At 37.3% G+C, this 17,951-nt stretch overlaps 1 protein-coding gene across 2 annotated transcripts in view; it reads right to left on the reverse strand.

Moving 5' to 3' along the window:
• The window catches only part of TATDN1 (TatD DNase domain containing 1), a 50,488-nt gene that overhangs the window by 26,737 nt on the left and 5,800 nt on the right, over positions 1–17,951 (reverse strand). The window contains exons 2-3 of one of the 2 annotated variants that reach the window (XM_051971077.1): positions 5,755–5,820; positions 4,292–4,341 (exon numbers count right to left, since the gene is read on the reverse strand). In XM_051971077.1, coding sequence (XP_051827037.1) covers positions 4,292–4,341; positions 5,755–5,820 — 116 coding nt within the window. Of the gene's footprint in view, positions 1–4,291; positions 4,342–5,452; positions 5,719–5,754; positions 5,821–17,951 lie in introns of those variants that run through there. The other variant, XM_051971074.1, reaches the window with a different exon arrangement.

Genomic DNA, 17,951 nt, shown 5'->3' on the forward strand with positions numbered 1-17,951 from the left:
CTGAAACTCAGTTTCCTTATATGCAAAATGAAATTAAGATGGTACCACTTTCCTTACAAGATTATTATAAAATCAACAGAAATCAGAATGTGACACAGTAGTCAAAAAAGAAACATGCTCTTGGGCTACATTAATAGGAGCATAGTTAGAAAGGGAAGTACAAGGAGATATCCTGAGATCAATGGGCAAGCAAAGAAAAGAAAAACAAGAGGATTATAAATCGTGTTCCTTATAAAAGAGTGAGAAACTTTAGAGGGAAAAACCAATTGATAAAAAATTGGTAAGAGACCCAACTTAGGCTAAATCACCTGTAGTATATGTAAATATAAAAATATAAAGAAGAAAATATACACATGAAAAATGGTAAATCTCTAAAGATTTCTATAACAAACTCTTTATTAATTCCACTGAAGTGACCACATTTGGATTCTAAGTCTCTAATATACTACACAAGGAGGTTGAATGGGGAGATGCAGTCACACTATAGCAAGCACACAAAGAACACACATATTGGCAATGATCACTTTTGATGGTGCTTAGGGACCAATTCTCAAGATACCTTAAAAAAAGGAAAGATTAATTATACTCAGAAAAAGTTTGAATGTGAGTTTACAGAATGCCAGAGTTTTCAAAGAATTAACCTTATAAAGTTATCCAGAATCAATTAATAATAATAAAAAAAGCCAGGAATTGTCTACAATTTGCCAGACAATTAAATGTTGAGGATACAAAAAAAGGCAAATATTCTTCAGATGTCAACACTCTAATAGGGGGGGGGAAATACTGCTAAAGGGTAATGACAAAGCATATGATGGGTGTTCTGTGGGTTGTAACATATTACCAATGATGAATTACACATTTGAAATAGGATTATGGATTGTCTTGACACTCCACGCTCCTTTACTCCAGGACGCTAAATAGACCTCTCTTTGAATATTTACAGGAAGATACAAAGATGAAGAAAGCATACACCCACTGAGATCTGAACTTCTGGGGAAGCAGAAATAATATCAATGATAAAATCATGGCTTTGCTGAAGTCACTCAACGTTCTACATGTATGTTTTAAAAAATACCAGTTTTACCACATGATGGTGAGGTGCTGGCAGCTAGAAAACCAGTGCTATGAACAAGATCTGGATTTGTGACTGAACGGCAAGCTAAGAGTGTCAACAATGTGACATGCTAGCCAAGGACTCACTCAGGGAGGTGAAGATGGCCTCCAGAACATCTCTGCTCCTGTTGTTCAGTTGTGTCCAACTCTTTGTGACCCCATAGTGGGGTTTACTGGCAAAGATACTGGAATGATTTGCCATTTCCTTCTCTAGTGGGTTAGGGCAAGCACAGGTTAAGTGACTTGCCCAAGGTTATAGTTAGAGTCTGAGGCCAGATCTCAATTCAGGTCTTCCTAATACTAGGCTCTGCATTCTATCCACTGAGCCACCTAGCTGCCTGAACAAGGGAGCTCGTTAAACCTGCTGTATAACCGTATACCAAGATAAAATCAAAATGGGTCCATGAGTTAGGCATAAAGAACGAGATTATAAATAAATTAGAGGAACAGGGATAGTTTACCTCTCAGACTTGTGGAGGAGGAAGAAATTTGTGACCAAAGATGACTAGAGATCATTATTGATCATAAAATAGAAAATTTTGATTATATCAAATTAAAAAGCCTTTGTATAAACAAAACTAATGCAAACAAGATTAGAAAGGAAGCAACAAACTGGGAAAACATCTTCACAGTTAAAGGTTCTGATAAAGGCCTCATTTCCAAAATATATAGATAATTGACTCTAATTTATAAGAAATCAAGCCATTTTCCAATTGATAAATGATCAAAGGATACGAACAGATAATTTTCAGATGATGAAATTGAAACTATTTCCAATTTTCAGATGATGAAATTGAAACTACTTCCACTCTTATGAAAGAGTGTTCCAAATCACTATTGATCAGAGAAATGCTAATTAAGACAACTCTGAGATACCACTACACACCTGTCCGATTGGCTAAGATGACAGAAAAAATAATGCGGAATGTTGAAGGGGATGTGGGAAAACTGGGACATTGATGCACTGTTGGTGGAGTTGTGAACAAATACAACCATTCTGGAGAGCACCCTGGGATTATGCACAAAAAGTTATCAAACTGTGCATACCCTTTGATCCAGCAATGTTACTTCTGGGTTTATATCCCAAAGAAATACTAAAGAAGGGAAAGGGACCTGTATGTGCCAAAATGTTTGTGGCAGCCCTGTTTGTAATGGCTAGAAACTGGAAAATGAATGGATGCCCATCAATTGGAGAACGGTTGGGTAAATTGTGATATATGAATGTTATGGAATATTATTGTTCTGTAAGAAATGACCAGCAGGATGAATACAGAGAGGATTGGCGAGACTTACATGAACTGATGCTGAGTGAAATGAGCAGAATCAAGAGATCATTATATTCTTCAACAACAATACTGTATGAGGATGTATTCTGATAGAAGTGCATTTCTTTGACAAAGAGAAGATCTAATTCAGCTTCAATTGATGAATGATGGACAGAAGCAGCTACACCCAAAGAAAGAATACTGGCAAATGAATGTAAACTGTTGGCATTTTTGTTTTTCTTCCCAGATTATTTTTACCTTCTGAATCCAATTCTTCCTGTGCAACAAGAGAACTGTTCGGTTCTGCACACATATATTGTATCTAGGATATACTGTGACATATTTAACATGTACAGGACTGCTTGCCATCTGGGGGAGGGGGTGGAGGAAAGGAGGGGAAAAGTCGGAACAGAAGTGAGTGTAAGGGATAATGTTGTAAAAAATTACCCACGCATATGTTCTGCCAATAAAAAGTTATAATTATTAAAAAAAAACACACACACACACACACAAAAACCTGCTGTATAAGAGTTTGAGGAGAACATACATAGATTCAGTTCTAGAAGCCATACCACAAAAGCACCCAGGGCAATGGACAGGTTGGAGAGCACTAAGAGAGGTGGACCAGGATGGAAAAGCACCTAGAGATCAGGGTATGTGAGCACTGGTTGCAGGAACTGATAGTAGTTAGCTTGGAGAAAGTTTAAGGTAGATTATAAAAAATCAGATATTAAAAATTGTTATAACAAAGAGGGCCGGAGTTGCTTGGCCCCAGGAGGCAGAACTGGGAGCAATGATGGAAATTGGAAAGAGGGAAGAAGTAGTTTGTCAGGGCAAACTTCCTAACCAAAGGTAAAATGGACCCCTCTATGAGAGTCTCTGCAGAGAGGGTAGATGGCCACCACAGGTCACTAATGTTATAGAAGGAATTTTTTGATTATGTGTGAATGGGACTAGAAGTTCTTAACCTTCTTTATGAAATGGATCCCTCTGGCAATCTGATGAAGCCTAAGGATTCCTCAGAAAAAAAATTTAAATGCATAAAGTGAAATTCATAAAATGATAAAAGGAACCAGATATAGTGAAATACACTTATAATTTTTTTAAAAGTTAAAAAAACTCCTGAGGTCAGACTCTGAGTTCTAGCCTTTCTCTAATCGTGAACATCTTTGATTCTGTGAAAAAAAGAAAGCAAGACTTTCCTAGTTCTTCAGATAATAAAAATATAATTGTCAAAATAAATAATATCCTTCATTGATATTTAAGCTTCAGCTTATTCAATCAGATTGGGAGTAGTATGTCTTTAAAAGTGGATAAAATTCATTTCCAGGAGTTTGGATGAATGAGATGTTGCATACAAATATCAAAAATACCTCCCAAATGGAAATCATTAGATAACTTCAAAAGGCCTCTTTTTCTCTTTGCCTTTAAAAAAATAAATCAAACAAATATTTATTGCCTTTCTGGAGGGAATGGGGTATTAACAAGAAGAATTAAATCTGGAGTCAGAGATTTAGGATGGAATTCTGTCTCTATGACTTCACACTTGAAAGACCTCCAACTCTACCTCTCATTTCCTCATCTATAAATGATCCCTGATATACCAAGATTTAAATTTGATGATCACATGGAAACTCTGGAGCACAAGACCACCATTTTGGAGAAGTACTGATAAACACACAATATTAGAGCTGGAAAGGACCTCGAAGATTGGTAAATATACCAAGGTATATTTATCCTTGCAAAAAAGTGCTGTGACACTTTTCTTCCACTTATAATTTTACATGAAAGCAACAATGGTAGCACATAAAAGCTAAATTAATAATTTGTTTCATTAGTTTTGATATTTCTGCTTTTTTAAAGAACATGAAATTTAATTTAAAAATTAAGTGAGAATTAAAAACAAATCTTACCTTTTTAACACCAGTTTGGACTGCTCTTTCTATTATATCCAAGAAATCATCTATAAAGGTTGGACCCCAAAAGAGAAACAGGAAAATATAAATCCATTTAAGTGGCATTTAACTTTAATGATCAACAGACCAAAAGACACTGACACAATCATTTTCATTAAATTCAGATTAAATCTGAAATTTTTAATGAGTCTGTACTACAGATCAAGAATTTATTCATCATCACTAACCTCTTTAAAAGATTTTGTGCAAGATGTGACCTCATTGATATGGTAAACAACAGAAGGTAGAATATATTTGTTAAAAGACAAACAAATTAAAGCTGATAAAGTAAATGGTTAAAATAGACTGCTAAATGCTAAAGGTTGGCAGAAAGTATGAGTTTGAATCTCCTTTTAAAATAAGCTAATTAAATGAAATGGAATAAAAGTGAAATTAATTTGCCCAAACTTTTTTCCTGGCTTGAATTTTATGAACTATATCATTAAAAAAAAGTTTTGATAAACTGTCTACTTCTACTTGGTCCAGGTACACTTACTTCAGTGGGATTTCAGATTTTGTGAATATCCAATATTCATTTTTGAGAAGACATTTAGTAATAGCATTTCTTATAAATGTTCTTGTTAATTCCTCTTTTTATAACGGACTACACAGATGAAAAGATTTAACATTTGCCTCTGACTAGTTATTTAGTATTAATCCAAATGTTAGGAAGGAAAGCTGGCATTTCTGTGTTATTAATAAATCCTATAATGCAAAAACTGAAAACAGAAGCAGCATGATAGTGGAATAAATACTGTACTTAGCATCAAGGTCCAGATTTGAAACCTGCCATCTGCAGTCAGTATAGCCATGGATAAATCACATCTCCAAGAACAAAGAGAAGGAACTATTTGGATTATTTGACCTCAAAGCACCCTCTGATTTCAATTTTTTATGTTCCTAAATAAACTGATAAAGAAAAAAATATATACATTTAAACTCTGTTAGATTTGCTTATCCACTATTCAATAAGCAATCATTAAAGCACCTACTGTGAGCCAAACACTGCATTGAACTCCTTTGCTACTAAAGTGCTTTATTCTCTCTCCTCAATTTATGCCTTTGAAAGAGCTTATCTTCAGACCTGAAATGATGTTCATTCTTGCCCCTGTCTCTTACCTCTTTTCAAAATCAGGCTCCAGTGCCATCTCTTTCAAGAAATCCTTCCTGATTCTTCAGTAGTGGTTCAGTTCAGTCCCTTCCTCAAATCATGGGTTTTATTTGCATCTATCCTGTCTTTATTCTTCTGTGAACATAATGTATTCTTCCCAGGAAAGGTAAGCTCCTTGGAGACCAAGATATGTCTGTATATCCATGTCTAGGTATAAAGGCTTGTTGATTGATTGATAAACACCTACTATTTGAGGAGCCCAGACCTATTTCCTCATAAAGGCAGCAAATTTAATTTTTTTTCAAGTTACCTTGGTGTTTTTGAATTCCTCTATAAATTCCTCTGAACATAGGATCAGTCAAGTTGACACCAATATCTATAAAAAAAGAAATAAACATAAGTAATTAGCCTTTTAAAATATTTATTTATAATTTCTACATAAACCTAAAACACCCTGTTTTAAATTTTTGTTTACATATTTATTCCTAGAAACTAAGAGAAAGTTATTCCTTGGTCCCTCAGAATGTAAACTGTCCTTTCATTTAACAGATAATAAACAAATAGTGTTTCCTAAAAAGGTAAACAATCGTTCATTCATGAAAAGGCATATGCTAGAGAAGAATGATAAGTAAACTGACCTTACAATGAAGGCATGCTTTATGGTTTACCAAGTATTCTTCAAGAAGATAATTTTCATTTAAATCCCCCAAAATTCTATGACACAGAGATAAGGTAGGCAGGATTATCCCCATTTTACAGATGAATATGCTCATGATGTAAATGTCCTACCCAAGATCACATGAGATATGAACTGTCTCCTTAGGTCTTTGACCCAGGCTCATTTATATAATTCCAGAGTAATTTATTGCTTCAGAATGTTCCAAGTAATGTAAGACTTTGCTGTTCAGTTAATTCAGTGGTGGCCAACACTTCATGACTCCATTTGAGGTTTTTGGGAGCAGTCTGCTCTTTCTTTCTCTAGCTCATTTTATGTATGAGAAAACTGAGGCAAATAGGATTGTGACTGGCTAATAAATGGAACAGCTATTAACTGTCTGAGGCCAAACTTAAACTTGGGAGGATGAGTCTTCCTACCTATAAGCCAGGCACTCTATCTGCCATGGCAGCACTTAGTTGTCCAAGATAAGACTGAAGACTTAATTTATCAGAAAAGTTTATATTTGATCTGAGGAGCAATGCGGAGCCACTGGAGTCTATTGAATGATGGTAATTACCTATGCTTTAGGAAATCTGTCTTGGTGGCTGTGGAGAACATGTTATTAGAAAAAGCCTTGAAATAGGAAGATTTTGCAACTATCTAGTTCAAGGGGTTTAGGGGTTGAACTAAGGTGGCTGCATCAGTGCAAAGGAGCACCTAAACTGGAAATGTGGGAGACAAAAATAAGATCTGACCACTAACTAGATATACGGGAAGAATAAGTGAATGTGAGGAGTCAGTGAGAGTGAAGATGATGACTGCAACTGAAGAGAACTAAATTGGCTAGGGCAGTGATGCTCTCTACAACAAAAGGAATTTGGAAGAGGGGTGGGTCTAGGAGATGGAATGCTATAGCAACAGGTAGGCCAGTTTATATCAGACTACCTGTTACCCAATTTTCACCAGGTACTGAAACCAGTAGTATGCAAAAGCATGTCTTAGAAAGGCTTCTCTCTGCTCCAGTCTAGTTTATTCACTCAGCAGCTCTTACCAAGTGCCATGGGCTCCAGTGGAATTGGTGCTGTGAGGAGAAACTCTATAATCAATCATTAAAAAGACCATTGATGAAAATCTACAGAGCAGTCAACAAGGCTTTCTCAAAAAGCAAGGAATTCCAGATGAAATTTATTTTAGATAGTAATATGAAATTAATATGTGAAAAGAATGCTGTGAATGTAGTCTACTAGGATTTTAGCAAAGTTTTAAATTAAATACCTTAATATATTCTTGAGGAGAAGATGGAAACATGTGGATTGAGCAATAGTTAGATCAGAACAGGCTGGTCAGTTTTTTTGTTTTGTTTTGTTTTGTTTTTTTAACTATTTCTGGTCCTAGAGTCAGGAAAACCTGGATTTAAATCCCACCTCAGACACTTGACACTTACAGGTTGTGTTTGAGTCTGGGAAAGTTGCTTAACTCCAACTGTCTCACCAAGAAACCCCAACAAAAAAACCTCCTACAACCAAGATTTTTTCCAAGACTTTGGTTTCTTGCCTTTCTTCAAGTACCTTATGCCCCCATCACTTAGCATCCTCACCACTGTTATTCCCAGCATGGATCTCCTCTGAATACACTTTTCAGAATCATTCTGGCACCTTCCCCCAAATTGCTATTGCTGAGTCCCTGCTTGCTGCCTTTGAGAACACCTCTTCTCCTGATCTCTTTTCCACATTAGCAACTCAGGGCTTCCACTTTACTGACCAGACTCTCCTTGCAGCTGTGGCAGCCTCTATGATCTCCCTTGTCAAAGTTGCCCACTAGTTTTCCATCTCTAGATGGAACCCTTCCCTTCCAACTTCCCACTTGTCTAGAGCCTGGTGGCTGCCTTTGACATTACAACATGTGCAACTGTTTGACATAAGGTAGAACTTCTCCACTCAGGCTTCCTCTGTAATTCCTCTTGTTGGCTTATAGCTGCCTCAATAAATATCCTCTTCCACGGGGACTGTACAATTGGGTTCTTTGCTTAACCAGATCTTGAAATTTACAATCCGCCTACCACCCACTCACTTTGGGGAGCTAAACTATTACTTGCCAGCTTGCTGCCCCACAGGGAAGTTTGACTCAACTCGAGTTTATCCTTTCAGGCCTCACTACAAGCCCAGAGACACTTGTTCAAGAGACACTTGTTTCCAGTAGCCTCATGACCTTCTTGAACTCACTTGCTAATGTTTGGATTGCCTCTTCTCCACAAAGGGAAGCTTACTGCTGCACTTGGGGCTATATCACCTGCCAGATCAAAACTAGTATCCTGAAGAGATAGCAGTCTTCTGGTATCCGCAAAATCTATCAAAGGCGTTCTTCCTTCCGGAACCTGGCTTGTTCTCCTGGCTCTCCCATGATGCTTTTCCTTTTCCTCGTCCTCCTGTGCAATCTTCTACTGCTTTACTGGCTCACTAATTTTGTGTCCAAGAAATTCTATGCCTCTGGACATTTCTTCCTCTCTTCTGCCTTAGTGGGGTGTCATCTCCTTAATTTCCCTCCTACTCTCAGTACCCCCCCTCCCCTCACAAAGAGTTAGGTAGAAGTGTTTTTCTGTGCTGCCATTCCCCTCAGACCCATTAGAAGAAGTGTACACACACTAAAGGCTCTTGTATTGGCCAGGAATATGAAAGGTTCTTTTAGACCTCCCTTTGGCCAAAAGGGGGAACTGTTGGGACCCCCATGCAAAGCTACTCCTACTGCTAGAAGCCAATGCCCAGCAAGCATTGCCCTGAGCTTGACATTACAACAATCCTTTGCACTCATCTTCTGGATGAACTTTGCTGCAGCAAAATCACAGAACTGTTTCACACCAGCCTCAGGAGGTCCTTGAGCTCAGACAAGTACCAGCAAGAACCACTTTCTGGTCATGAAGCCCTGCTATGAATCAAACTTACTTTTTGTTGCTGTTACCCCCTCACTGTCACAGCAATACCTCACTGCTTGTTTCTTTGTCTAACCATTACTATATATTGTAGGAATGGAATGGAATGTGAGTTTGCCAATCACCTTGATTTGCTTGAGCTCCCTTATCCAGGAGAGCCTGAAATAACCTGGGAATCAAAAACAATCAATCTGGAGAGAAAATAAGTGTTGCTTGAGTTTGATATACCAGTGATCCTTTGCAGAGTTCACTGGGTGAACCTGAAGCACCTCTGCTGTCCCAGCAATCACAGGCCCAACTCAAACTGGTTCATACTCAAATGGAGGTTGCACAAACACCTTAGTTCCCAATATCTGTATCTTTCTTATTCTCCTGCCTCCTTTTGTTATAAAACTATATGAACCCACTTCCTAAACTCCCAATCTTTTTTCTTTTTTTTTTTTTTTGCTCAGGCAATTGGAGTTAAGTGACTTGCCCAGGGTCACACAGCTAAGAAATACATTAAGTGTCTGAGGCTAGATTTGAACTCAGGGCTGGTAACTCTATCCACTGTGCCATCTAGCTGCCCCTAAACCCCCAATCTTTACAGCAATAGACTGGGTTCTGTTATTCTCTGTGCCCACATAAATGTTGTACTCACCCAATAAATATTTGACCTATGCCTTCGCTCCCTTTGTTCAGGCAGATGCTATACCCCAATTAATTATTCTGCCAATTAATCACTGACCAGGCTTAGCCTCCTCATTGCTTTCAGTTTCCTCCTACGGGAAATCTGGGCATATGTGTCTAATTTCCCTTCTCCAATAGAACAAAGAAGGCTTTTTGCCTATAACCTCTTGTGAGCTTCTTAGTTTTCTTTTATTTTTCGGAGTTGTTAGTACACAATCTCTGTGAACTGTTTTTGTTCAGCTTGAGCTAAGAGGGTTTTCACATTTTAAAAAATGTAATACAATTTTATTTTAAAATGTAAAAAATATTCTTAGTTTCCAGACTGTACAGAAACATAGGTGGCACAGGTCACTGCCTGCAGACCCCAGCTCTTGGCAACATTTATAAAACTTTTAAGATGCAGAGGAGGTGATAATCTGCATTGATAGAGGGAGTTTCTCATAACAATGAAATCAGAAATCCAGGCCCTAATCCCTATGCTATTTTGGTATTAGGAAGGAAAAATGGCTTTACCTCTGAGGAGGCAAGAGAAAAAAAAAATCCATTCCTTTAGTCCTCTCTTTAGTGAAGGGTATGAGTTCCTAGTGAAATCATATGTCTAATCTAGTCCCTCTTTCCTTATAAGTACATTTGGGACTTTGAAATTAAATGTATAAGCATCCTGGTTCTACTGCCCTGTTTGGTGAAAACATTTTTTTTTCAATATTTGCAATGAATTTCCTCAAGAATCATTATCAAGGTTTGTGCCCTTACTTTTTCTGAAGAGCAGGGTAACTCTTAGGTCACTACTCTCATTTTTGATGGTCTTTCAACCTGGTCTTTAAGTAGATAGAACTTTAGGTCATCTAAGAAGCCAAAGCTTCTTAAATTATCGGTCAGGATCCCAAATGGGGTTGTGTGACTGAATACAAAAAATTTGACAGCAGTAAAAGATTTTTGAACCTAACAATCCAAAATTAACTCAAAACCAAACATGTAATGCATGAGAAGTGTTTCTGGCAGCACTCGCCCATATTTCATTGCACAGCTTTTGTTCTGAACAGACAACATAAGCAGCTTGCACTACACATGCACAAATGCTGCCAGAAACACCTCAGTTCAGATTTGAGATGAGGTTACATAAAAATTTCTCAGATGAAAGTGGGTAAGTTTAAGAGGCCTGTTTAGCCCAGGTGACCTGAATTCAAGTGCAACTAAGAGTTCTTTCTGATATCTCCTTACTTAAGTATAAGCTTCTTATCGTATACAGAGTAAGGATTTAATAGTTTCTGAATTGAATTATTTGGAGCTGAAATATGACTCTTTAATTTCCAGCCAATGATTCTAATTCTGTCCCATGATTACTGATTATGCTGTATAGGAGTCATGATTTGGCCTGGGGTTAGACATATGAATCTTATGACAATACTATTGAATTTGTCCTTTTGAGTTGCCATATTTTCTTCTTTTTTTTCCTCCCACGTACAAAGAGAAAGCATTTATTTAATCCCACAAGGAGAGGCCCAGGTACACCTGGGAGACAACTCAGCTCCCAACATGTGCTCGTTGACCTGATAAGTAAGAAGCAAAACAATCGGTTAAATAGCAAAAGACCCAAGACTTTTCATTGGATAAACTAAAAGGAAGTAATCATCATGGACCAATAGTCCCTAGTGGTGTCTGCTTCCTGTGGGTCACGTCAATTACTTCCTGCAACTTCCTGTCACTAACTTAGGGTCTGATCTTTAGATTCTTCTAGGCTTTGAGATCATGTAGCTTCTAGCAGCCTGGACCCAAGACCTGATCCTCCCACTCTACAGACTTCTGGGAATAGAGATCACATGACTTAGACCTAGTCTCATAGACATCTTGAGAAATCGTCACTCAGTCAGTCCCATTCAGTCCCCCCTCTCTCTTTTATCCATTTGAAGATTTCTCACTCCAATCCTGACATGTATTTCTTTCCACTAGGACATCTTTGTTGCCTAGGCCTTCAGGGTAGTCACTCTCTTCAATATTAACTTTAATCTGCTCAAGTTGCCATATTTTCAAGAAACATTGTACCCAGAGTATGCTGACGACAGAGCTTTGTCCCCACTCTGAACTGATACAAGTTGTTGTTGGTACTCAAGTTGGATTCTGAGTGTGTCTTTAGGAGTTAAGATAGGTACCAGTCTGTACTGTTTATTGGGAAACTGCTGTAGGCAGCTTGGACCTTTGTAGATAAAGAGACCATCTTGTCTTCATAGTTTAGCAATTCCTAAGGGAAAAGAATTTGGCTTTTGCCATCTTGATTATTGATATTTCTCCTTCCCTGCCCCTCCTATTTAGATGGTGATTTCTATTTGTTCTCCTCTCTCTGTTACAATTAAACAATTATTTGAATTTCTGTTTGAATTGTCAATCTTTGCACTTGCTTAGAGTTCCACATACATGTTCACTTTTCCTGTAATAAATCTTGTTGCAACACAACGTCTCATGAACTTGTGATATTGTTTTTGGTTAACAATGCATAAAGGTACAGAAAAAAAAATGTTGCCCAATCTGGAAAACTTCTTTGCTCCCTGTATCCAAGCAATTGCTTAAATTCTGTGAATTCTATATCCATCAGATCTGTTCCATTTCCACTTCCATCTTAGTTCATTCATTACAATTAGCCTGGACCAGTCAATTACCTCTTTCTATTCCATTTCTTCCCTGCTCCCAAGTCAATTTTCACCATTTCCCATTAATCTTAAAGTTCAACCTTGGATTACATGACTAACTTGCAGAAAAACCTTTAATGACTCATTTCCATTTACTGAATAAAGTACAGACTTCGCAAAGAGGCATTCGAGGTCCTTTATTATGAGTCTTAAGGCTCTTTTTCCATTGCTAACTGACATATAATTTATATTCAACAATGGATTTATTCTCTGGATTCTTGAACTGGTTCATGTTGCTCCTCCTTCTAGTAAAGTCAATCTCATCCAGTCTGCCTCACTGATATCCTTGCTATCTCTTTGAAGAGCCAACTAATTTCTCCTTAAGACCTTCCCAGGTCCTTTAATGTATTCTGTCCCTCCTTAATCTGAATTCATAGAATACTTTATGTTTCACTGATGTCACTAATCCCATTCTAACTTATTTGTGCTCATTTTATCCTTCTTACTAATCTGTAAGAACCTTTAGGAAAGGAGCTATGTCTTCTTTGTATTCTCCAAAGGTAAAATGCCTTTAAGTAACAGGTACTAAATAATTATTTGTGGAGTCAAATTTATCTACATGGCCAAAAGGGAGTACACAAAGATCTAAACTGATCTACCAAAAAGAAAAGCATGTTGAATATTAAATGATTACTTTCTAAAGAAAGTCTCAAAAGTTAGAGTATACTTGAACACCTGATGAACATTAGTTTTGAAAAAAAAAATATATATATATATATAATGCCTGCTATATGCCAGACAATGAGCTAAGCACAGTGCCATATCACGGTTGAAAAAACTAAGGGCAAGAGGGAAAGCAATATGCCTGAAGACTTGCAGCAATTCAATTAATGCACATTGGAACTCCAGTCTTCCTGAATTGAGATCCACAATTCTGTTTACTTTACCATCTAGCTATTATTTCTTTTCTTTTCTTTCTTTTTTTTTTTTTTTGGCTGAGGCAATTAGGATTAAGTGACTTGCTCAGGATCACACAGGAAATGTCTGAGGCCAGATTTGAACTCAAGTCCTCTTTGACCAGGGCTGATGCTCTATCTACTGGGTCACCTAGCTGCCCCCTAGCTGTTATTTCACTAAGCACAACAGGAATAGCATAGTATTAAAAAGAGAAAAGCAAAGTAATTGACTAGTCCAGGCTAATTGTAATGAATGAACTAAGATGGAAGTGGAAATGGAACAGATCTGATGGATATAGAATTCACAGAATTTAAGCAATCTAGATTAATTTTCATGTACTAGCTCCCCCTCATTTCCACCTGTCAAATTCCTTGGTTTTTTTTAAGTCCCAATTAAAATCCCACCTGCAAATGGAATCCTTTCCCAAGTGCTCTTAATCCTAGTGCCTTCCTTCTTTTATTTCCAGTTTATCTTGTATATAGTTTATTTATACATTTCCATATTAGACGCTCCCATTAGACTGCGAGATTCTCAGGGGGCAAGGATGGTTGTTTGCTTTTCTTTGTATCTCCAGCACTGAGTACAGTGCCTGACAAAGAGTAGGGGCTTAACAAATATTCAGACTGATCTCAGGCCAAATATTTTATTTCCTGTACCACAGAACTGCAACTTAGATCAAGAAGAGAAATCATGAAGAATCAAAATGGCAAAAGCAGCAGAAAAGCATCTTGATGAGAGGGATGACATGTTCAAACTGTCAGATGATTCTGGAAAAGTGTGGCTGACCAGACTATGCAATGGTGTTTCACTTAAATCCAGGTTTCCAAGGAAGTTAAGATTTCATCCTTGTGATATCATTAGTCCTCTTCAAGAACAAAGGACAGGGGCAGCTAGAGGGCGCAGTGGTTAGAGCACCAGTCCTAAAGTTGGGAGGACCTGAGTCCAAATCTGGCCTCAGACACATCACACTTCCTAGCTGTATAACCCTGAGCAAGTCACTTAACCCCAAATACCCCCCTCGCCCCCCCCAAAAAAAGACAAACAACAATAAGAAAATAAAACAAAAACAAAAAACACCTCCAGATAAATTTCTGAATGTTTTCCAGGGAAAAACCAGCATGCATCCTGGCCTGGGGATGAGACTATATTTCTTGGTACTAAATCAATTTGATACAGAAGAATTCCTGAAATCTCATGATGTGCTCCCAGGAAACACTAAAGACTACTACTGCAGGAGCATCCCTGTAGATCTCATCTCTTGTCCCAGTCTACCATAATTATGTTCCTAAGCATATCCTTTCTGTTCCTTGATTATATTGCTTCTGTTTGAAAATCTTTGTTTCTTATTGCCTCTAGGAAGACATACAAACTTCTTAGCTTGTCATTTAAAGTTCTGTAAAATTCTGCCTCAATCTGCCTTTGCAGGTTTCTCCTCAGTCTCTACTTCTTTCTAGCCCGCTCTCCCCTCCACCTCACCCCCCAGCCTCAGTACTGCATTGCCTGCCTTTGTTTTGCAGTTTGTTCCCTTACCAACTCCAATCTGTCTTCACTTCTACCATTTTGAATCTCAAACTTTCTTCAAGATTCAGGTGCTATCTACTATAGGAAAGCTTTACTGATCTCACTTGAGGTAAGTATTCTCTTTTCTATCATCTTGTATTTACTTAACATTGTCCTGCAATAAAATATGTGCTCCTTAAAGTCAGAGACTATGGTAGCTGTAATCATGTTGGCAGGGCACAGTGCGTTATCCATATTAAGCATATGGATATTTAATAAATGCTTGCTGAAATGAACTAAATTCATCAAGCAGGACCCTGCTGAGCAGGCCATCCTGGGAAAATTCTTTTCTGGGAAACCAAGGTGGCAAAATAGCAGGTATGAATACAAGCAAGCATCTCTTCCCTCCAAATAAATCTAGAAAATGTACCACACTGAATTACAGTAAATAATTTTGTTTTTCCCCTCAGCCCAGATCAGCATAAGAGAAATAAGTAAGTCTGAGGATAGGATGATTTGTCCAGAAGCACACTGCCTGAAGCATTCTAGTTCAAGGGGAGGCTGTGCTTGAGGGCAAGAAGGGGTCCTAGAGTCAATGTGGAGGAGCCTAAATTTGTTTAGAATGCAGGAACAGATAGCATCCAGCTATTCTGTCACTCATTGGGTTCTGGGTCATGGAGATAACCTATGCTTAGAAATGGAGTAGGTAGGAATCACAAATCCAAGGCTTATACAAATCAATAAGCAAGTATGGAAACAAGCAGTATGTGGCTTGAACCTTGGGAACAGAGTAGCATCTCAATTCTGCTTTTTAGCCCAGTCTGAAGCTTACAAAAGAATATGACCAAGTCATAAATTCTAGACCAAAGAGAGACATAAAGCTCTGAAACTCTGAACTAGCAGGCCTTTCCTAGGAGGCTGACAGTCACTGAATCTACTGATAGATACCTACTGGTATTCTAAATTGAGCCAGTGAATATGTATGTCATTCAGACCAAAACCCCCGTCATAGGAAATACTAAAGGCAATATCAAAGAGGACAGGATCAAACTTTTCTAACTACTTTGAGCTGCCTTTGAGAGCACAGACTAATACAACATTCAATACACCAGGAAAATTGTAAAGGACCAGCCCAGACGTTCCCTCAAAAAATATCCAGTGCTTGACTTTAACATAAAGATTGTTTTAAATTTTATTTTCCATTTTGAATTCTTTCTCTCCTTTTTCCCCTCTCTCACACTGAAAAAGTAAAAACATAATATCCATTATACATATGGAGTCACCTAACATAAAATATAAACTCAGATATTAGGGTAAAAGAATGAGTAAGTTTAAAAAAAAAAAAGAATCCCAACATAAAAAAACAATTATGGTGACAGGGACACTCAAGACACAAAATTCATAAGATTATGATTCCAAAACATCTAGAAGCAAATCCTCAAAGAAAAACACAGCTTAGGGACAAATTCAATTAGAATTCCTGAAAGAAATGAAACAAGAGTTAAAAACAAAGTTTAAATGGTTTTGTAAATGAAATGAGATGAAAAAATTGTACAAGGAAATGATAAGAGAAAGATTTAGAAAGGGTGTTAACTGCTTGGCAGCACCAGAGGTACAAAACCTTGCCCAAGCTACAAATTCTCGGGAAAATTCTAATGGACCAAGTATAAGCCAACAACTCCATGAAACAACAAGATAGATTAAAATAAAATCAAAATGTAAGGTATCAGAATATATTCTGGCCTGGAATTTAGGATTCAAAAAGTCTGGCTCAATCAAGAATCTGTAACTATCTCAGATTTGTCAGGCAATTCTTGCATTTCAAAAATGTTTCGATTTTTACTGTTTACCTTTAAGATTCCTATTTTTTGACCCTGCACTAACAAAGAAAAGAAAATGAAAAGTAACTGGTAAAATGTATTTCTAAAGATTAAAAATCATAGCCAAAATCTTTACAAAACTTTTCTTCCTCTTGTACATAAAAACAGATTTGTCAGTTTTGATAACTGTGATCTGAAAGAGTTCAAATTTTCTTGAAATAATTTTGAGAAAACAAATATTGTTTTTCATACCACCCTAACCCCTAATTGAGAAAGAAAAACAAAACCCCTACTACAAACATTAATAGTCAAGCAAAACAAATTTTTACAATGGCCATGTCTCCTCAAAAGGATAATTCATTCTGCACTGAGTACTTCACCTCTATTTTAGGAGGTAGATATGTGACAAAATAAAAATTTCTGAGAGAATCTAAATAACTTACCAATTTTATTAATTATTGCTAACAAATAATTAACAGGTTGAGGTGAGCTGCCCCTTCCAGAAGCCAAAGAAAATGACATGCCCCTGGGGGTAGAAATCAGCTCTGATAATCAACGAGGAGCTGGACATATTAATGAAAAAGTGGGCAAAAAGTCTTCAGTCCCTCCTTCAGAGAACACGAACTAGTTAGTCATGAAGCTTAGCCACTCCTAGCAATCTGGACAAAAGAATATATCAAATCTTGCTGGTTGGTTTTCCCTTTCATAGCCTGATCACCCTAAATTCTAATGGAAGTTTTCAAGGATAGCCAAGGGCTTATTTCCTGGTTGGGTGGAGTCTCATCCAAGATTGAAAAGTACCCCAAGAATTTGGGCAATATCATCTATCAGTAATGTTCTTCAGTGACTGGCTAAATAATTTACGGGGGAGGTTTCTGAATGAGGAAAGCCTTAGTACTTTGTTAATAATTGGTTATTAACATAAGAAAGAAATAATAATTTTTCTCTGGTAATAAGTTTCATCATTAGTCTTCTGGAGTCATGGTTGGCCATTACACTAATCACAGATCCTAATTCTTTCAAAGTTTTGTCTCTACCATATTTTTATTTTTAAATAAATTGTTTTTCCTAGTTCTGTTCATTTTACTCTGCATCAATTTATATCAGTCTCCCCAGGTTTCTCTGAAACCATCCCCTTCATCATTTTTGATCACACAAATGCTATTTCATCACATTCTCCTAGTTATTCTCCTCAGATTCATATTCTTTGCCGTATCAAAAAGAAATACATTTGTATATCCGTTGAGTTTGTATTTCTTAGGACAATTCCTCCCTGGATTTACTGTCCTTCTAATTCTACCTTCTGTCTTCCATTTTCCTGTTAAGTGAAATGTTTTTATGTACCCAACTCTG

Source organism: Antechinus flavipes, chromosome 1, assembly GCF_016432865.1.
Source record: "Antechinus flavipes isolate AdamAnt ecotype Samford, QLD, Australia chromosome 1, AdamAnt_v2, whole genome shotgun sequence".
In the NCBI taxonomy this organism is placed as follows: Eukaryota; Metazoa; Chordata; class Mammalia; order Dasyuromorphia; family Dasyuridae; genus Antechinus; species Antechinus flavipes.